Genomic DNA, 22,542 nt, shown 5'->3' with positions numbered 1-22,542 from the left:
GAATTGTGGTCATTTCCTTTGTTTCTTGGAAAATAGACATTGTTTATCTGTTTGGTGTTCTTTCTTGCTTGCAACGACGAGTTTTGAGGGAGAGGTGGAAAGTGAACATGTCCAATCACTACTATCTTTAATAAGAACAGCGAGTGCACAGAATTCCAGCCTCAATCTCATTTAAAAACATCCTAGAGTTCCAATAAGTTTAAGTGCTTCAGAGGTGATGGATTTTCTTGTTTGCTCAGCTAAAAAGAATAACCTTTTGACCAACTTCTTTTCCCCATGCAAATAACTTCCTCTTGCCTGAACACTCAATGCTCTGCCTCCACCAAGAAACTGTTGTCTAATTTAACCAAACAAAACATCACAAGATAATCTAACATGAAATATCTGAAACCTTTCTTTTTCTTCAGACACTCATTTAATACAATTGATGGTTTATCTTGGCACAATTAATAGGGGTCTGAGTCTTGTGTTTATAAATTAGCCAAAAGGAAAAGCACCAACTTACATGAAATACTGCACAGTATAAGTAACTTCCACTCCTTGTAGGCCTTCTGGTGGATTCCACTGTAGGGTATTCTTCATGTTTATGGATAAGAAGGTGATATTTGTAGGTTTAGGCAGGCCACCAGAGACACAGGGAACTGGAAAGGATTAGAAAGGAGTTGAGGTGTTAGTGGAGAAAAAGGAAAATGTAACCTGTGGCGGCTGGTCTGCAGGTATGGCCACCGTGAGCCCTGCCTTCCAGTGCTCACGCTTCATGTGTTCCTTCCAAATGGAGCATGAGCTGACCTCATGGCTCTCTTTAACCCACAGAAGTGCCTCTGGGACTGACCCTTGAAAAGGCCTGGGAGCTTCCACATTTGCCCTTTGGAAAGCCCTGAGTGGCCATGTAGAAAGTCGGGCTACTCTGCTAGAGAAACCATGCTGAGAGGCCATGTGAAGAAGGAGAGGGTCAGTCTTCCCCATGTCCCAGCTGAGCCCAGCCTTCCAGCCAAAGGGCCAAAATGAAGCCACTGTGACCGTTCCAGCCCCATTTGCCACACACTGAAGTTGCATGAGAGACTCTGAATGAAACCAGCCAAGAGGGAGAAAGCAAGACAGAAGCCACAGTATCTTTTATAACCTAACCTTAGAAAAGCTGTACCATCACTTCTATCTTATTCTTTCGGTCTCTCAGAGCAACTCAGATCCAGTGTGGGAGGGGAATATACAGGCTGTGAGAAGGAGGGGACTGCTGAAGGGCACCTTGGAGGCTGGCTACCAAAATTGTGGTCATACATAAGATTTACCCATAATGTAAACTTGCAGAGGCGGTATATACACATTTCACAACATTTCTCATGAAATATATTTTCTTTTCAAACAATGGAATGGCATAATGAGAAAATTTCTTAATGTTTTAGTATTATTATCACATTATTAATTCCTCTTATTTAACCTATTACTACCAGAGTTCAGAATTACTTTGATAATTGATGTGGCATTTCTAGGGGATCATTTAAACCATGATAAAACATTCATCAAAATTACTGTTGAATCAATGAACATTAATGATTGACAGCACATACCAGAGTAAATATTTCAGAAAAGTGAAATTGCTTTGTTTCCTCATAACAGTGCTCCCCCAATTGAATTAAATTAAAATGGGCAATCTATTTATTTTATTTCATATTATTTCTTTAAAAAATTTTGGGTATGTTTCAGGCATTTTGAGAGCTCTGTTAATTGTTTACTTCTATTAAAAGACACACAGGAACCAATGTTGTAGAATATAAAGATTTGTATAGATGGACATTGAGAAAATATGCCTGGATCATAATATCTAAAATAACCACTGTTTTTTTTTTTTAAAAAAATCTCTGAGCTCAAGTGCCACAAATCAGAATATTTTAGCTCCTCCTCAGTTAGTTCTGTGGAGCCATGTTTTGCTAATGTTTTACATCCATGATATTATAACTCACTGTCTATTCTAATTTTAGTTCTTACAAGATACTAAGCACTGAAAATGTAGAACCACAGCATTTTTGATCTGGAAAGATCTCTGGAATTGTTTATGTTGAAATTGTTCCCCACTTTCGAAGGACTAGGATATATGATATGGTGCTACTTTCCCGAGTTCTTTGTTTTGCCTTAAAAATATGATTAAAAGTTAGAACCTAGTGAGAGAACAGAACAGTATTAAATCATTAATAATTATTCATGGTACATAAGCTCCAGAAAAAGCCAATCAATGCCAGTTGATAGGCAGTAGTTCCAAAGAGTTAGAAGAATAGAAATCACAGGCAGGCATTGGGCAGGCTGTGTCCTTTTGAGATGCTTTCCATTCTTTTTTTTTTTTTAACAACATTTTTTATTGATTTATAATCATTTTACAATGTTGTGTCAAATTCCACTGCAGAGCACAATTTTTCAGTTAAACATGAACATATATATATATATATTCATTGTCACATTTTTTTTCACTGTGAGCTACCATAAGATCTTGTATATATTTCCCTGTGCTATACAGTATAATCTTGTTTATCTATTGAGAAGATTTCCACTCTTAACCCACACCTACTCACACAGTGACCAACTGAGAAGGTTTCTCTCTGAGTATTTAACTTTTCTCTCTAAAGTAAAACTGAGATAATTAGGGAAAATAATCAAGGTTAAAAGTAAGAGTCATTACAAATATAGCACGTGCACACACATATAAGTGCAAACTCAACAACTGACAGAAATACACCTTAAAATAGATGTTGCTGTTTTGTACATTATTTCTGGGGAAAGAATATCCTGACTTTTAGTCTTGCAGATTCTTCATTTGGATTGACATTATCTTTCTGATTGCCTAGGATATCCCCTTGTCAATAAATCAAAGTATTATCCCAGGGGCAGACCTACCATGAAAAAAAGGCATCACATCATGGTATCAGCCTATCTCTAAGTCTCCCCGGGACACAAAATATTCCTTGTTATGACGTGATCTGCTAGTCTCTGAATCACTTTAAAAAAAAAAATCAGAGCAAATTAAGCCATGTAGTCCTCTTTCTTGATATCTTATCCCTCTGCTTGTAGAAAATTTATTTCCAGAAATGGATATTTAACAATTATTGGGAATTGATAGTAATTCATTTATCTGTGTAAGTTATAATTTTTGTTAATTATGGAACTTTAATAATTTGGGTTTTTTTTACATTTTTTATTGAGTTATAGTCATTTTACACTGCTGTGTCAATAATTTGTTTTTGCTCAATAGAAAAAGATGGTTCTTACTATGGTAAGGTTTGACCTTTCTGCAAAGAAGAGTTATAAGGACAGCTTGCTCCCTTGGATTAGTTGCAGTTTCAGTAGGACAGGAGAGATCTTTAAGTGTAATTAAAAATAATGTTGAGAGTGAGATCCACTCGTGATGGGCTAAGAAACTATACTTTAATAGTAGATGTAGTATATGAATAAAACTCAATTTACATAAGACTTAACATAAAAATGTTGTGAAAACCTTTGTACATTATAGTATTTAGCTGATGTGAGGCAGGTAGGCTAACATACAGTAAAAATTGTAGCCAACATTTTATTAAATCATTACCATGCAATCCTCACCATGCAATCCTCATAACCACCCCATGGAAAACATGTTTATTATCATCTCCATTATACAGATGAGAAAACTGAGGGACAGAAGAGTTAAGTAAGTTGCACAAGTTCACACAGCTAGTAAGTGGAGGAACTGGGTTCAGAACCCATACTCTCAACCTCCTCACTCACCTGCTATCCTTGTAAAGTAAATTTCTTAGTAGAATTTAAACAAAGACAAGGCAAGAATAATGAGGAAAAAAACAAGTATTATTCTAAGATATTAATGTATAAAATAATTTAAGTATTTTTTAAAATATTAAATATTTATCTGAAAAGTAAAATCTTTTGGCTCCCACCATATCTCGAGACAGGAAGCCCTTTCCTTTTCTTTCCAGAATATTTTCTTTTATTTCTGCCCATATTTGATCCTAGAGAAGGCAAGTAGGAACCCTCTTCTTGCTTTAACACATTTCCCAAACATTGTATGAGGATTAGAAAGATAAGGATTCCAGAAAGGTGTGTTCAAGTCTATTCTGGTGTCTTCCTAGTTGCAGAGTACAGGCTCTCTAACAATTTGAAACCACAGAAAGATGTAGAGACACATGTTTTACCTTGGCTTTGGGCTTCAGCTCTTTGTCTTCTGTACGGAATAACACTACAGGCAACCCCACCTTCACTGATCAGAAATACCAGTTCAAGAGTCATCCTATTTATTCATTCAACCATATTTATTAGATGCTGTTAAATTTCACCAAAAGGATATACTGAAGTCCTAATGCCCATTACCTCAGAATGGACCTTATCTGGTTATATGGTTGTTGTAGATACAGTTGTTAAGATGAAGCCATCCTGGAGTAGAGTGGGCCCCTTCTCCAGTATCACTGGTGTCCTTACAGTAAGACAGGCATCTGAAGGCACAGTAGGACTGTGCTCTGACAGGGAGAACTCTATGTGAAGATGGAAGACTGGAGTGATGCATCTGTAAACCGAGGTGCTTGGGACCACCAGAAGCTGGAAGAAGCAAAAAAGGAGCCTCCTCCAGAGGCTTCAGAGGGAGGAGCACAGCACTGCCAACACCTCGGTTTCCTGCTTCCAGCTCCCAGAACTGTAAGAGCACAGATTTCTGTTGTTTTAAGCCATTCAGTTTGTGGTACTTTGTTACGGCGGATCCAGGAAATGAATACAGGTGCTACTGTGTGGATATCTAATGGTGAGTAAACAGGTTGTTCCTGCCCTTATGAAGCCCCCAGACCAGCGGGAGGAGAGACACCATTCACAAGTGAAAAAAAAATAAATAAATAAAAGTACTTGCACATTTGGTGATCCAGCTATGGGAAGGCAGAAGGTGGGAGGAGTGGGTCGCAGAACCTACTGAGACAGGGGCTTAGGAGTCAGCTATGAGGTGGAAGGGCAGGTTCTGGGCAGAGACTCCTGAGATGGGAAGGAGCCCATCCTAAAAGACCCTTGGAACTGTGTGTTGCTGGAAAAAGTGAGGAAGAGGAGAGTGGCCAAGAAGTAACTGAAGAAGTTCAAAGGGCCTGATCCTCCAGTCTTTGTAAATCCTGGGAAGGAAGCTGGATCAGAATTGAAATTCAGCAAGAAAGTATTGAAGCCTTTTAAGCAGTGGAAGCCACGAGCCTACCTGTATTTCAAATGGATTACTTCACTACTGAGGGGAGGAAAGATTGATGGGGGCAAGAGACCAGGAAGATAATTATAGCAGCCCCAGTGAGGAGGGCTGTGCTCTGGGGATATGGGGCTGTGGTTAAGGAGGTGGGGGCAGTGGGGGCAGCTCCCAGGGCTATTCTCCAAGCGGAAACAACAGGACCTCCCCATGAAGCAGAGGTATGAGTCACATCAGCAAGAGAGCTGCTGTGTTGTGAAAATGAAATCAACAGATGAGGACTTATCAAGGCATACCTGCCCTTTTCTCTGTTCTGATGATGAAAAGAATGGTAAGAAATAGAGTTAGCACTTTGTTTTTAAGGAGGAGAAATAGCACATTTAAAAAAGAACAATCGATAGCTAGTATTTCTTTGTGTTTTTTTTCATCTTTGCGAAGTTTTAGGCCCTGTTTGTTTCAAGTTTGGAAAACATAGAGACACTCTTGAATAAACCTTCCAACTGAGATAAGTGATTTTCCTAACCTGCCAGCACTGATAAGATAATTTCATCAAGAGCAAAGTCAAAATATGTCACACCCGTGTTGATATCAGGAGTCATGTGCCAGTTTGTGGGTAACAAAAGCATTTCTGTTCACCTAGATTTATGGCCTGGAAGAATAGCTCTGATTCTCTGACAGTCCATTGATTTCATACCCCAACTCATAAAGCTGCTGGACTGGCACACATAGTTTTATTTCTGGGAGTGTGGTACCATCACAACTTCGGTTTGGTAGACAAGGTTCTCCATGGTCTGGTCTGGCCTCTCCTTTTGTAATTCTGCCAAACGCACCATGTTCATCAGTCACACCAAATTATCTACACTACCCTAACTCACTCTGCTGTTTTATGCCTTTACAATTTTGGTACCCTTCTATCATACTTTTTGGAACATAAAGATGCCTTGTTTTTCCATGCGTGCATCCATTTAATGCATACTGGCTTGTACTATTTTAATGACATGATTATGCTGTGATGTTGTGTAGGGTAGGCACGGCAGCCACTGAAGGGGGTGGACAGTCCTGATGACAGTCACTGGGGAGGAGGCTAGTCTTTCAAGAGAGTATGAAACTCAGAAGGCCCAAGAGAGGGGTAGGAACTCCAGCTCCTTTGAGCAGCCCTGACTGGGTTGTGGACTCTGCCACAGAGAAAGACTTGAGAGGACCCCTTCAATTATGGGTATTTAAGATGGCTTCTGCCCCAGCAAGGCTGTGAGAGGTCAGCAAGGAGGTTTCCACCTAATGAAGTTCCAAGTAATGATGGGTTAGTTATGTCTTGTGAGTCATGTCGTTTAGACTTGTGTTCCCTCAGTGTTTATTTCCTCTCCGTTGATCTTGGCCTTTGGGAAAGTCTTTTACCCCGGCTTCGTCTGTGTTATAGCACCATAAAGGGAAAGTCCTGTGTCTCCTCCTGGGTCCTTCTAGTAGGAAGACAATAGATAATTGGCATTAGAAATGGATAAACTATGACAACCTCATTAGTGGAGTTTTATAAAACTGCTGCTACATTGGTTCCAAGAGTTACCATATAGTTACCTTTCTCTAAGTGTAAAGAAATAGTATGTGACATTTTCCCAATGGCCTCAAAGCTAGTACTAGGGCTATTGTCTACGTATGTTGCAGTTTTGATTATATGTCTGACAGTAAAAGGTATTTCCATTTTGTTACGCTGTGGGGAAAGTCTATGCATAAATTGGTGCCTGATGAACACTAGTAAAAAGGGATGAGCTTTTCAGACTGAACTCACAAAGGGCCAGGGTCATCAGTCTCATGGTTACCCAGACTCTGTCTTCTGGGGCTGAGGCATTCTGACCTTCCCCTTATGGACAGTGTGTTCATTCGCTCCCGAGGAAGACTGTGAGGGGCTGAACAGTCAAATGCGTTCACCTCAGGGGACTCCCCCTTGGAGCCACTCAAGTCTAGCTCGTGACTGACTAAGGGAAGCTCAGCACTGAGGAATCCCTGCCCAGTTTTGCCCAGAGAATGTCTCCAGCCCTCCAGCCCCATCTGTCTTTCTGAAGCCAAGCAGTGAAGGAATGACCAGGCTCTGAGCTGTTTGACGTTGGGCACCATGTCTTACAAGACTCTTTGTAGCCCCACTGCCTGGCAAATAAATACTCTTGAACTGAACTAACCAGGGATCTTTGGGGCTCACATAAATCGTGGAGACAGGGTAGGACCCAGATTCACACGAGCATCTGAATGAATGTGGTACTGCCTGAAGCACTAAATTTTGAGAGTTTGAAATGACCTTGGTAAACTTACATTACACACAGAGGATCAGTACAGTCAGAAGACAGTCAACAGATGCTTTTTAATGAAGGAAGCCCACGGCAAGTGGTCTCTACACACTACCAAGGGTCTTTTTGTTGCCGGAGCATAGGTTCTTGTCTTGTGCAGGAAAGAATTCAAGAGTGAGCCACAGTAAAGTGAAAGGAGATTTCCTCAGTGATACACACTCCATAGACAGGTGGGAGAGCAGCCAGGGGAGACGGGGTCCCCTGAGAAGGTGAGACGGTCTCCGGGGTGCGAGGGCATTTCGTTTTTATGTGCTGGGTAATTTCATATGCTGATGAGTGGGAGGATTAGTCCAACTATTTTGGGGAAGGGGAGAGGGTTTCTAGGAACTGGGCTCCCACTCAGTTTTTGGCCTTTCATGGTCAGCCTGGGAACTGTCATGGCGCCTGTGGGTGTGTCATTTAGCAGCAAGGTATTACAATGAGCGTATAATGAGGCTCAAGGTCTACTGGAATCTTCCATGATCTTGGACCTGGTTGGTTCAAATCAGTTAAACTATCCTCAGTTGCTGTGTCATTCTTTTAATGGTTAGGCCCTGCCCGCTTCCCTCTTCCCTCATTTGGAAATAGGAGAATATCTTACTATGCTTGTAAGACCGAAAAACAAACAAACAAACAAAAAAACCTCCTGAATGAGTTTTCTGCTATGGGAAATGGGGTTAATAGCTGTTGATGTACAAAAAGCACCAGAGGGTGTTTAACCAATATCAGGACCAAAAGTTGTAAATAACTCATCCATCCTAACCTCCACCAAAGGAGAGCCAGACAGTGTTGCTGCCTTCACACAGAGTATCTGAAGTATTGTTCTAACTTCATCATGCTGAATGGAAAGGCATATTTTCTTTTGTCTCAAGTTATAAACTTATTTCTTTAAGTCCTCTTTCCCCCTCTCCACTCCCCGCCTCCACTGATTATATATCAAGTGCCCTTAAAAAGTGAATCATCTTAACAGCACTTGAAGTGTGACCAGGAACTATTTACCTGAGAAAAGATACTTGTCTTCTATAAAGGGGGAGCATATGGTGTTAGCATTAGTTCCTTTGAACTCGATTATCTTCCTCTACCAATCCCACTATTCTTTCTTTATTATTTCTTTGCCCGCTTGCTGTTGCACATGTGCTCGGCCTCTGTTTTCTCTGTAATAATACTGTACATTATACAGGGCACTGCCACCTGCCCTATCTCACTGGCTTCTAATAATTGCTTATATGACAGGGGACGAGGAAGTTTCAAGGAGGAAGTATTTACAAGTGCCTGAGTTTGCTCTGATATCTGGAAGCCATTGTATTTAGCACTGAGAGGGTTTTTCAAGGAATTTCTGTGAAGTACTGAACATAGAGGTCTGATTTCAGTGAACTCAGAGAATAAATTAATTCAGAAATTAAGGAGAATTCAGACTATTCTTTTTGGATGTTTGAAAATAAAGGAAGAAAATGTGCCAATTCAGCTGTAAATCCTGACAGATACTAGGAAGTACAAGTCTGTCACCACTGAATAGAAAAGGGGAGAAAACGAAAAGGAAATAAAGGTGACTCTGAAGTCCCTAAATTTGACTGATGGGCAGTGTTATGAGGATCCAATGACCTCAGCTGCACAGTGTAACATAGTAGCTATGAGCTTCACTGAGGCTACCGAACACTCTAAATGTAGCCAGTCCAAGTTGAGATGTGCTCGGTGAAACCCACGCCGGATTTTCAAGACTTCATATTTCAAGAACTGTAAAAGATCTCATTAATATTTTAATATTAATTACAGATGGAAATAATATTTGGTATATACTGTATTTTTAAAATAAGCAACACAAATTTATTTCTCACAGTTTGGAGGCAAGAAGTCCAAAATCATGGTGCCAACATGATCGCATTCTGGTGAGAGCCCCCTTCCAGTTCGCAGACGGCTGACTTCTGGTTGTAGGGGGTATACTGTATTGAGTTAAATAAAATGTATTATTACAGTTTAAAAAAATAATGGTTTATGTGAGTAGGTCAGAGAGAAGTTGTAAGAACAAGAATTCTAGAACCACACTGGGGACCTATTCCCTGTTCTACTGCCTACCAGCTGTGTGCCCTGAAGTGAATTATTCAACTTCTGTACTCAATTTCCTCATTTGGAAAGTGAAACAATAATACTATCTGCTTCAGAGGCTTGTTGGGATGATTCAGTAAGATTCTTTATCTCGAGTTCCTAGAGTAGTGCCTGGCACAGAGAACGAGCTCAGCGATGGTTAGCTCAGTACTGTCTGCCCTAGTTACCGGTCTCCTTTCACAGCTGAGAAGGTAGAGGCTCAGAGAGGCTGACCAACTTGCCTGTGGTTATCCAGCCATTCTTGGAAGATGCTTGAGCCCAAGTGCTCTGATGACAACAAGGCTCTTTCTACCAGGATACTCACTTACTGCCTTTAGGAAATGGTCCAAAGAGCAGTGTAGTGGGAAGAAGAATGATCACAGTAAAGTTGCATATTACAGATGATTGCTTCTAAGGAGAGATATGAGAAATTCAATGAGGAAAATCTGAGTATTTCTCCTTTGTTGAAGTTTTTCCTGGTGGAAATATACACAGTCACATCATTTATTCAACTCTGATACGGGGCACCTACTAGAAACAGAAACTGATAGCACTAGGCTGCAGCAGAGGCTAGAAACACACAGAAGGCCCTGCTCTCGTGAAGCAGGTATTTTCCGAATCTGGGGCACAATCCATCAACACGTGCTTTCCCTGGCAGGGAAGTGAATGTTTATATGGGTGAGTGATACATAAGTCACACATAAAAAGCATGTTACTTCTTTGTAGCCACACCTCAGTAAGTAATCTATGTGCTTAAACATGTTTCTGAATATTGCTGTTGGTGTTTGGTATCAAGTAGGACTTTAAAATAGAGACTACTTCTTAAAATAAAAACATTGGCGTTTATGCATCAGAAAGAGTGTACACACTCCAAGCAGTTCCTTTAAGAGGGTTTATAATTATTCCCTGGTACTGCTCAGCTCATGCCATTATAGCTACAGTTGTCTTCAGAGGTAGCTTATAAACATGCACAAAATTCCATCTCATTGTTTCAAATAGTCACACTTTGTTTTCGCCCAACATAGCATTTCCCAGCTTGATCACCCAAGTTTTTTGGAAGTGGCTTTGAATGCTTTTGAAAACTGAACCCCACCTTCAAGATGAAAGTTTGCCACTTAATGAGTTATTCTGACCAATGTGTGAAACTAGCTGAAACTCTGATAAAAAGAGTTTAGGGAATACATTGTGGGGTTTTTCTCTAAAATGCCTATTTTGAAGATGTCATTATTAATTTGGGTATGTCAGCTCCACTGTCAGAAAATAAGTCCCACTGCCTTATGTCATTTCTTGTATGAATGTTTTCCCTTCCCTTCCCTTTTAGAAATTAGCTTTCTGAGAGTGGAGACATGATTTTCTCCACATTTTGTGATCTCCAAAATGTCTGTCTTTTTTTTTTTTATTGAGTTATGGTCAGTTTACCATGTTGTGTCAATTTCTGGTCAAAGTGTCTATCCAAAGTGAATATCATAGTAACTGTGAAAAAGTAGATTCAAACGTAGGTTGGAGTTTCTACTACTGGATAACTTGTCTCAAAAGGGAAAAGATAAAAACAACAAACAAAAAACAAACAAACAACAACAACAACAACAACAACAAAACAGAGTCAAAGACATTGGAAAGAACAGTTGTTGGGAACTCCAAGTTCAATCAATAGATATTTATTAAATAGCAACATACATCATCATCTTTATTTTTCACATCATTCTCACAACTAGTACCTGTTTTTATCTTCACAGAAGTAATGTAACTCTTCCATTAACATCTCCATCACTTGAAAATTTCAGAGAGAAAATTAACAATATTAAAAATGTGAGAAAAAATTAAGAGAAAAAGTAAGAGAGTCTTAAAAATAATTATTCAGTGGAGATTGGGAAGTAATTATTGAGCAGAGACTTGGAGGTAATTAATAGTATTTACTTCTGTTCATTATTGATTGGGATTTTGAGGCAAATGAGGTTGAAAGTGTAATCTCAATTGCGACCTCAGAGTTTGCAATCAAACAAGATAAAGATAGAAGTGTACAGCAGCCATCAAAAACATTGTCAGAAAGGTGCAATATTTTTCAAAGGGCTAACTCTCATCTCTAGTGACAAGTCAATGCTTCGATGTTTTTAATGGTGACCAGGACTCAGATCAGATCTCTCTGGGGTTGAATTATGACTTGATGAAGCTGTGTAACTAAATGAAGTAAAATGAACAGGGGTCCCATGTACTGCACAGTTCTCCCTGAAGAGCACAGGTCTCCCAGCTCTTTGAGGTGGTTATCCTGCCACAAAGATGTTAAAAAAAAAACCCAACCAACCAAACAAACAAACGAAACACTGGTCAGGATAAAAGCAGAGCAACATTGAAGAAGCCACCCATGAAGAGTTAAAGGCAGTGTGTTGCACTGACAACACTGGAACTTCTCCAGGATCAACTCAGAGAATGGATCAATGAAGACGTTCCTTTTGCCCTTGCTCATTGAAGCTAACACAGCCTTCAAAGGACTGTGTTGATTCAAGAAATGGGAAAGAACACCTAGGACACCAGCCCTGTTAGAAAACCACAGCTGTAATATTTGTGCCTTTTGAGAATTGTGGTTGGGTTCAGTATAGCACCGAGTTGCAGACCACAGCGACTTGTTGAGTCAGTCAGTGACCTCAAGGTCAGGCTGCTCTTCAGCTGCAAAGCTCCTTACTGTCACCTGTTTAGCAATACCACCCTTAGAAAAATCATCCTTTTCATAGGATTTTGCTATTTGTTGTTGGGTTTTGTTTGTTGATTTGTAGTTTTATAAAGAAGGAATGTAGATGTAAAAAAAGAATATCAACTACTTGGTAATTTATAGATAGAATATGCTTAGAGCAGGATTTAGCTTTATTTTCTTGCTAGTATTTTAAATGAAAAATATCTGAATTTATATTGAGCTATAATTATTTTACATAATATGGATGGCATCTTAGCTATGACTATTTGTTGAATTTATATGTTTTTCTCCTAAAAGCATTTGAGGTATTTATTCACAGTAAGACATCTACTTGAACAGCTCATTTTGTTTTTCTAATACATCTCTTCTCCTCAGATAGGGTGAATGTGATAATATAACTAATATAATACAATATAATATATATACCTGCAACTCTCATAAGTCAGTTTAAAGGATCCTTTTTCTAGTAAGTCCTGCCTGACTCCTACATTAGATCAGCTGGCTTGTTCTGTGCTTCTAAAGAAGCTTGGTTTCCTCAAGTCAGGCACTTACACTTTAATGTAATCACCCGAGATTAAAAGCTCCACAAAGAAAGCTTGTTTTCTTGTTTACTTCAATGCCTAAGAACTCCTGATATGTATGGATGAATGACACTGAATAAATGAGTGAATGAATGAATAAATGAAAGGTGCTCAAAAGAAGATTATTTAAAAATCACATCGCGTCAAGTTATATTTTAACTTTTGAAAACTCAAAATGAATGTGTGGGGTATGAAGATAATTCTTTTTCATTTTTCCGGTCACCTCAGGTGCCTCGTTCCTCTCAGTTATGTGCTCCTGAGCTGGTGTGCTATTCTATTTTGCACTTAAAAACTATTAGCCAGTTTTAAAAACAACCAGGTAGAGCATTCAGTGGACCTTTTACAACATTATAAATTTTAATCTAAAATGGAGGAGGAGGGCTGACTTGGACTCATATGGATGGTTAGCCTTAAGCGTGAAAATGGTCCCTGCTGGAGCAAGAGTGAGGATTTTGCAGTGAAAGTGCCCCTTAGAGAAGCAGAGGCGGGAAGGAGAGGTCTGAGGACAGTGAACTCCTCTGCTGAAGAAATTTAAACTCCACCATCTTTATTACACATCCATTGATGTTTCTCTCCTTTTTAAAAAAAATGAGGGATGACTGACATATAACGTTACGTTAGTTTCAGGTGTACGCTACAACCCAACGATTTGCTATTTGTATCTATTGCAAAATGGCAGCTCTCTCTTATGTTCATATTACGGAAAGTACAAGAGAAGATTCATCACTGACCCCACTACATTCTCAGGAGAGCCTTCTAAGCACAAGGCTTCTGCAAAAGTTTCCCTTTGGCAGTGGACACAGATAATAATAAACGTGTTGAGGAGGAGAACTCCTACCTGGGGTTGGAAAGGGAGCTTTTCTCCACTTTAGAAGCCAAGCCCATGGGTCCTGCTCACTCTGAGGGTGTGGGAGGTGTTACAAATTCCATTGTGTCTCCTCCAAAGAAATATGTTGAAATCCTAACCTTCAGTGCCTCGTAAAGTAATCTTAATTAGATAGACAGTCTTCAGAGAGATAATCAAGTTAAAAAGAGGTCATTAGGGTGGGCCTCAATCCAATATGACTTATGAAAACAGAAAATTTGGGCCCAAAGAGAGACATGCACAGAGGGAAGGTTATGTGAAGAGACAGAGAACACTGTGAAGGCAGACGACTGGAATGATGATCAGCAAGCCAAGGGAGGCCAAAGACTGCCAGCAACCACCGGATGCTGGGAGAGGGGCATGGGACGGATGCTGCCTTACAGCCCTCAGAGGGAACAAACCCTGCCAACATCTTGGTTTCTGACTTCTAGCATCCAGAACTGTGAGGTAACAAATTTATGTTATTTTAAGCCACCCAGTTTGTGGTACTTTGTTGTGACTGCCTTAGGAAAGCAATCCAGTGAGTTTCTGTTGCTTGCTTGCTTCTATCTTTCCTCAAAAATGAACACAATGTTTACTGAAGAGAAAACTGAATGCTTTAAGGGCTGCTGAATCACCTGACAGTAAAGATGAGGGGACTGATGTAGGAGAAAAAAAAATACCTGCAGAAGTTGAAAAGGAGGAAATTTAACTGGAGGAAGTAATATAAACAAATGCTTTAATGAGGAGGATGCAGTTGCCGAGGTATCTCAAAGCACAAAAATATGAATGTGACTCTATGGGATGGAACTTTGGATGAAAGCACCCATGTTGAGAATCAAGAAGTATAAGAAAAACTTGCTGAAAAATCTGCATAGGATAAGGTATGCCCGTTCTCTGTGCCTGGGGGTAGAGGTGATTCAGCAGAGCATAGAATGATTGAAGGTGCTGCGGGGAAGCCATTTTGGCGGCTCAACATTTAGTGCAGTGACCACCACACTCAACAAACAAGACTAATTTTGAATAGATAATATTTGTAATCAATAAAACTTCTTTTCCAGAAGTCTCCTTAATTGCGCTGTACAGAAAGGTGCATTCAGAGAACTGTGGCTCCCTCCTCATTCCTGCTGCCTTGTTGCTATACCACACCACCGCCTTCAGGCAGCTAATCTCCTCAGCTGCTCTCTAGGGAGCAACTACTGCCTTTCCCGAATCTGTTCTATTGGAAGCTGAATAAATAGTTAAGGGCAGGAGAAGCACACATTCTGAAGAGTGAGGCTGGTGATACCTAGAGCCACATTCTTGGATCTCAAATATACGATGCTCTCCGGACATGGGGATGGGCTTCAAGGTGATAAATGAGGAGGCCTTGCAGATGTACAAGAAATCACTTCCTGTCTGCTCCAAAGGCAATGGGAGAAAAGCTGGAAAAGGAGAAAAGACTGTTTGATGAAAAGAACATTTGAGCAGGCAAATCCTGCCTTAGCTGCTGTAGAGAACCCAGAGGTAGACCTGGTTCTACATATAATATATTTAAAACCAGGTGTTTAAAACCATGCTAGGTTGCAGTAAAATTTGGAAATGATTTAGCCTGGAAATGAATTTGGCTGGAATGATCAGGACCTACCTTTAAGGACTGCTGATTTGTAAAGCAGAATTTTTATTATGTTAAGTGAATAAAAGCAAAGTGCAAAAGAGAATCTCTTGTATGCTATGTTTCGTGTAAGAAAGAAAGGGGATAGGAGAATATACATGTGTATCTGTTCATTGGTGCAAAAGAAATATAGGAAGGATAAACCAGAAACTAAGGAGACTGGTTATCTATGGGGGTGGTGTGGACTAGGGACCAGGTCATAGGACAAGGATGGGGCAACCCCTCTCTGTGTGTACTGTTTTGTATAGCTCTGATTCTTAAACCACAGTAATGTCTCACATACCCTTCAAACACCTCCAAATCAACAGCTAAAACCAACTAGCATATGGGGAACCCAACTGAAATACAAATAGCAACGAATGAACCTAACCTTGTTACAAATGGGTAACATAACCACAGTAAAGGTGGTGACGGAAAAGTGGTCTAATCTAAGTAACTTTGGTCGACAATATCTTGACTGGATGGAGAGTCCTTAAAAAAATCCTAGAAGTAGAGTTACCACATGATCCAGCAATCCCACTCCTGGGCATATATCCGAAGAAAATTCTAATTTGAAAAGACACATGCACCCCAATGTTTTCACAGCAGCACTATATACAATAGCCAAGACATGGAAGCAACCTAATGTCCATCAACAGATGAATGGATAAAGATGTGGTATATGTACATATATAGACATCGGAACACTACTCAGCCATAAAACGAATAAAATAATGTTATTTTGCAGCAACATGGATGGACCTAGAGATTACCACACTAAGTAAAGTAAGTGAGATAGAGAAAGACAAATACATATGATATCAATTACATGTGGAATTTAAAAAATGATACAAATAAAATTATTTACAAAACAGAAGGACTCACAGACAAAGAAAACAAATGTATGGTCACCAAAGGGGAAAGAAGTGGGGAGGGATAAATTAGGAGTTTGGGATTTGCAGATAACACACTACTATATATAAAATAAGTAAACAACAAGGTCCTACTGTGTAGTGCAGGGAGCTATATTCAATATCTTGTAATAACATATAGTAAAAAAGAATATGAAAAAGAATATATATGTATAACTGAATCACCATGCTATACACTGGAGACTAACACAACACTGTAAATCAACTATACTTCAGTAAAAAATAAAATAAAAATGAAATTAATTTGAAATAATAGTAAAAAACAAACAAGTAAACAAAACCCATATCTTGACTGGGTATTACAAAGCTAAATACCAAAGAGCTGTATGTAAGTGCTATAATCTAGTTGGTAAATGTGCTTCTTACAGGCGCACGGATATAGTTTCGAAACTACTTTACTAGAAATTAACAAATAAGTAAATCTATTACAGAAAACGATATGAGTTTCTCACTGTTGGAGAAAGAAGCTACAAATAAAGGAAGGAGAGAATGACCTCTGTGCTGTTGGGCTGGAATCAGAGGTATTAGCGTAAGCACATCGTCTTCTGTATGTATAGACACACAGATGCAGATACAGAAATACAGATGTGCGTGGATGACCGGGTTAGTATATATACTTATGACTCCTGGCTCTGGCTGCTGAGAGAGCCAAAAAACAACATTCATTCCTGTGGCAGTGATCATGCCTGGCAACATGGGTCTTAGTTTCTAAATCTTGTTCTCCAGTAGGAGGAGCTAGAGTTCCTTGAGGAAATGGTTGACTCCAACCACGTGGAAGGGAAGATATAAGATGAACCTGGAACATTTTGTGGTGCTACAAAGTCATGTGCTCAGAAAGAATGGGGTTTGTCGAAAGGACACAGGAGCCAAACCAAAAGAGATTTTAATGGCAGAAGATGGAACAATTTGAGCAACAAAATGAATAACGATAGTTTAGATTATAACTAAAACAATAAAGTAAATATTTGTGAGTCCATATTGATATATTTAAACAATGGAATAAATAAATGACTAGGGGAGAAAGGACAGCACTTCCTTGCAACAGAATTCCAATTAACAGATGGAGAAGGGAAGAATGAAATTAAAAAAAATCACCATTAGGTTTAATAGCTGTTACAGTCAGTATCCACTGATGGATACTAAAATTAGTGGATGTAAATTTGAGGAGAAACAGGATATCATCATGCTCTCAGAGTATCTCCCCACAAGATGGTTATTAATCAGAAAGTGAAAAATAATAATTATACAGTAAGAAATCATGTACACACCACCTTAATCAAGTTGTCAAAGTTAACACCTCTAGGAAGAAGACATACTGATGTCATAAATCTTTTGATATGAGGCAAATCGATTGGGAAGGACAACATAATCTGTGTGGTATTCCTGCCCCAAAGGAATAATCTCACTCCAATCATGAGGAGACATCAAATGAACCCACACAGAGAGGCAGTCTAAGGAGGAAGTGACCAGAACTCTTAGGAAGTGTCAAAGACACGAAAACAAAAAAAGGCTGGGGAAACATCACCAATTGGAGGTGAGGATGGTGACACAGCAGCTAAATGTAATGGGGATCCTGGATTGATCCTGGAACAGAAAAAGGACGTTAGTGGAAAAAGTAGTGAAATGGAGCAAGGTCTATAGTCAGTATTATACCAATGTTAATTTCCTGCTTCTGAATATTGCACAATGGTTATGTAAGACATTAAAATTAAGAGAAATTGGGTAAGGGGTTTATGAGAACTCTACAATTTCTACTGCTTTTCTGTAAGTCTCAAATGCATTCAAAATTAAAAGTTAAAAAGAAGAAAAAAAAAGAATACACAAATTTAGCATGGTTTCTGCCTAGAAAGGCAGTATACAAAAATCAATTTTATTTCTACATATAAGAAACAAACAATTTAAAAGTGAAATAAAAATGCTAGTTAAATAACAAAAACAAAACAAAACAAAAAAGAAGAAAATAAGGAAGAAAATTTAATTCATTCACTGGAATCATTTGTGTGTGTGTGTGTGAAGTATGTCCTGCAGTAATTTCTCAGTGAAATAAAATACCCAACGCTGTTGTGTTTATATAAAAGAAGAGACACTTCGGCGCCCGGCTAGCTCAGTCGGTAGAGCATGAGACTCTCAAAGAAGAGACACTTCAACAAATACCCTCCCTGTGTTAATATATTAGTTCTAACAAGCAGAAATGTAATATTTAGACTGCATTCGAAAGCTCCAAAGCTAAAGTTAGTCTCATTTGTTTATAAACGTAATAAACTCTATTTTTTTCCCTCTTTGGGGATTTTGGGACGCTCTCCTTGAGGGAGGTGAGATGCCAAGTTTGAACAGGAGTTAGTCTGATATGGAGTGGGTAGGTACATTCTAGCACAAAGAACTGCAAGTATGAAGGTCTTGAGATGCAAAACGATTTGGCTTGCTCTAGGAACTGGAAAAAAGCCAGTATGGAGGAATTAAGTGGTGTGAGGAAAGACTGGAGGGACAGGCAGGAGTGGGCCACAGAGGAGAACTATTCTATGAGCAGTAGAAGCCTCTTGAAGGGCTAAGGAGAGGAGCTACATGACCTTGGGAAGTCATCGCCTCCCATCTCTCTTATTGGCTGTAAATTTCGTTTATATTATGATGTCCACAGTTCTTTATCTTCACTGAGGAATAAGACACGGGAATGGGCCAACAGGGCCAAGTTTGATAAGCCTTAGGTGAGAGACTTCCTGGTGAAACTTCTGTCCCTGGAGAATTTAGAGAGAAGGTGCAGGGGTGTGTCTCTCCTGACTTGAGGGAATGGCATAGATGTCCTGAATCCCTTTAAGAGTTTACTTAAAATGAAATACCAAGAACTTTCCTAAATGTTGTTGCCACGTTAAGTTTTTCATTTTTTTCTCTTACTTTCTGGATGTTTGATATTGTACAGCCCGTTCCATACACAGAGTTGTGTGACTTTGGATTCCTGCACTAAAAAAAAAGTTCAAAAAATTAAAGAATTTACCTACCCGAGAGTGGCAATGTCATGTAACTCTTAGAAAGGTGACATTACTCTGCAGATACTGTGCAGATCCATCAAGATAGAATCACTCTCTAGTAAGAAGCAGGTATGGTATCCAGGTAACCACATATCCCTTCTGCCCTTCTCCACCCTAGCAACCCTGAGGATGCCTGGAGGCCTAGGAGAGGACAGGGAAGCTGTAAGAAGAGCTAAGAAAGTACTGGGGTGTGGGTCAGAAAAGAGTTTCTTCTGGTTTGTTTTTTTTTTCCCCTCCTCAATTTTGCTTTGAAGCCAAGAATATTATAACCTTTTAATGTCAGCCTCCCAACCCAATGAAGGAGCAAGCTTTATTTCTCTTTGATTAAAAACAGAAGCAAGCAAATTCATATTTGTTAGTGGAGGATCAATATCTGCATAAGTCAGGGGTAGTGGCTTCCCCTTCAGTTTACCTAGGAATATTTATCACAAGACAAAAGAACTACAATTTCTGGTAAATTTAGGATTTAGAAGAGACACGTTTTTGTGTATAATATCTATGGTTCAAAAATCTCCCCAAGATCTATATGCACACTTTTGAAAAGACCTTTGTAACTATATTGAACTTTCATAACTTGTTCTTTGGCTACTAAGGACACTAAAGTTTCATGGACAACTTTCTTCCTGCATCCACTGCCATTCAGTTCTGGGTTGAAAACACAGAAGCCTGGACCAAGTCAGTACGAAGTACTGTATTTTACGAAGTTTTGTTGTTTTTAATTTAAACAAGGGAGGGTCTCAGATATCTTGCTTTAAAAAAAAATCTTTATCTCATACACCAGAAGTGAAAGAAAACGGAAGTCAGGTTAATGAATCATTCTGGTTTACTGGATTCCAGTTGGCAGAGGGTTGAAACTTAAAAACAAAACCAGAAAAACTTCAGTACTTTAAGCCATAGATCAGTTAAAAGTGTTGTTATTTTCGAAAAACCTAAGAGCACCTATCTGTACGTGGTCAAAAGTACAAAGGGAAAAAGGACGTGCCCAGGAAAAGGGATCTTACTTTAGAAACACTGCTCCTTTCTAGCTCCAGTTCCCTGTGAGCCCACTCTTTCGGGGAGTCTGGTTTATTAAAGCGCAGACATCGCCTTTTGAAAGGCTGTTGGTCGGCGTGGCCGCGGCTGCGCTGGCGGGAGCCCGCGACGTGCAAACGCGGTGCGCAAAGTCACGGTCAGCGACCGCACGCCACGAGCTGTGGGTACCAGAGGAGGGACCGTTTCCACACTTCCGCAACCCCCGCAAGGAAAAGCGTGAAACGCGAATTCTGGGAACTTGACCCTGAACCAGGCGTGCGCGAGGCGGCGGCGAGTTATCTCCCCGCGCTTCGCGCTCCTGGTGCGGGAAAGCGAAACCCGGAGGCGGGCGGGATCGACCCAGGCGGAGCTGGGCTGTCGGCGGGGCTCGGGCGCGACCCTCCTACCTGCCCGTCCCGACGGCGCGGCCACCAGCAGCAGCAGTGGCGGCAGCAGCAGCAGCAGCGGCGGCAGGGTCGGGAGGCGGGGCGCTGGGGCCCCTCTGGCCGCTACCCAAGCTGGAAATCGGGGGGCGCACATGGGCAGCAGGACTGGGTCACATCTTCGCGGGCGGCTGGCAAAGTCGGACGCCCCTCGGGCCCCGGGCGCTGGGAGCGCGGCCTCCCCTCGGCGCCCTGGGCCCCAGCTCCGGCTGCGCGCCGCGCTCCAGTCGGCGGGGCGCCCGGGGAGGCGGTGCCGCGGCCGCGCCCCACCCGCGTCCCGCAGCAGCCCGAGCTGGATGCCAGGCCAGGGGAGGGCCCCGCGACTTCTAGTCCCAGCCACGCAGGCTCGCAGCTCTGAGAATCCATGAGACTTTCCACCGCTCCAACCAACGAGGTCACTCCTGCAGGGAGAAACTTCCTCCCGTAGAGAGAGAGAGACGTGCACATTGAAAAATGATTCTGGGCTTTAGGCCTGATGGTCATTTCTGTAAATGTTTGAAATGTCAGAGTTCAGTGCCAGAAGAATGACATGGATATTTATTTCTCAACACATTGTCAGGCACTCTGACATCCATTGTATTTGATTCCATTTAATCCTAACCACCTGCAATTAGGCATTGTTCCATTACATAGATGAAGAAAGGGAGGCTCAGAAAGTCGAATGAAGTCCCCCAAGCCTGTGAGCAGTGGCGTGAGGATTTCCACAAAGACTCGATTCTAGGTCCCAGCTCTTTGTAATGGGAGGGCAGAGGTTGAAATTAAGAAAAGTATCAAGAAAATCTGAGAGCCAGTTTCAGTTCTGGTCCTTGAGAGGGAGTTGAAACGGTGAGGCACAGCTTGAAAATAGAGAAATGAACGATCTACCTCAGATGTGTTCCCTCTCTTTCCCTTACAAATACCTGTTTTCAAATGGCAGATAAAGAGAAATGACTCCAAAATTAGATCAAATAACTTTATTTGAAAGAAAAAAAATAGAATCTTCATTAATTGGGAAAAAAGAAGTCTTTTTTGTGGGAGGGTGGGCAGGATTTTCAGAGTCTCCTAAACATGCTACTTTCTTTTCCCCAGAAAGACTTGGAAACAGAGAATGAATCCAGGTCAGGTTATCCGATTTAGCTGGGACTCAGTTTTGTGAAGGACTCTGCAAACCACATTTGTTTGTCAGCTGGGTCCTTCAGAGTCCAGCAGTAGGGGGCGCTGGAGGAATGCCGAAAACTCGAGGAGAAAAGGGACTTGCTGCTTCCTATTTGCTGTTCTAGTGAGCAATGTCCAGTAGGGTCTCTTCACCTTGGCAGGAGCAGCGGGTTCTAGTTCTAGTTTCCTGCGTCTTCCTGTACTCCCAGAATCAGCCTCATTGTCTCCTCTCCCAGAGATACCCGCGATGGTCTCGCTGTGCCCCATTCTCAGAGGTTCCAGTTTTCCTGGGTTCTTCCAGAATATAACCCCTGTGTCTTCTCTTTGTTCCTTCAGCAACGGCTGGTAATTGCTTCCTGTAGCTACTTTCTCTGTCTTAGTCTCAGAATCCCTTTTTTAATTTCTTAGTTCTCCAGTGTCTGTTTAACCAATTCCTCACAGCAAGTTCTTTCTGTTAAAATAACTAGTGTGTTTTTTGTTTTCCTGGCTGGGTGCTTACTGATTCTGTTCAGAGTTTAGGAAGGACTGAATATTTTAGGAAGGACTTATCAGTACATCATCAGCATTATCTTGAGTTGCCGTTTTTCTTACTGTCAGTTATATTACTTTGAAAAGTTAGGGGTTGGGGATTAATAGACATGCATTACTATATATAAAATAAATAAACAAC

The 22,542-nt window shown here is 40.6% G+C and overlaps 1 protein-coding gene across 1 annotated transcript in view; it reads right to left on the bottom strand.

Moving 5' to 3' along the window:
* The window catches only part of IL20RA (interleukin 20 receptor subunit alpha), a 33,778-nt gene extending 12,845 nt beyond the window's left edge, over positions 1-20,933 (bottom strand). The window contains exons 1-2 of the mRNA XM_010983679.3: positions 20,703-20,933; positions 506-641 (exon numbers count right to left, since the gene is read on the bottom strand). Of these exons, the coding sequence (XP_010981981.2) occupies positions 506-641; positions 20,703-20,835 (269 nt within the window). The 5' untranslated portion in view covers positions 20,836-20,933. The remainder of the gene's footprint in view (positions 1-505; positions 642-20,702) is intronic.
* Between the last annotated feature and the right edge of the window lie 1,609 nt (positions 20,934-22,542).

Source organism: Camelus dromedarius, chromosome 6, assembly GCF_036321535.1.
Source record: "Camelus dromedarius isolate mCamDro1 chromosome 6, mCamDro1.pat, whole genome shotgun sequence".
Taxonomy (NCBI): Eukaryota; Metazoa; Chordata; class Mammalia; order Artiodactyla; family Camelidae; genus Camelus; species Camelus dromedarius.
The sequence above is the reverse complement of the archived record's forward strand: the minus strand, read 5'-3'. Positions and strand labels throughout refer to the sequence as shown.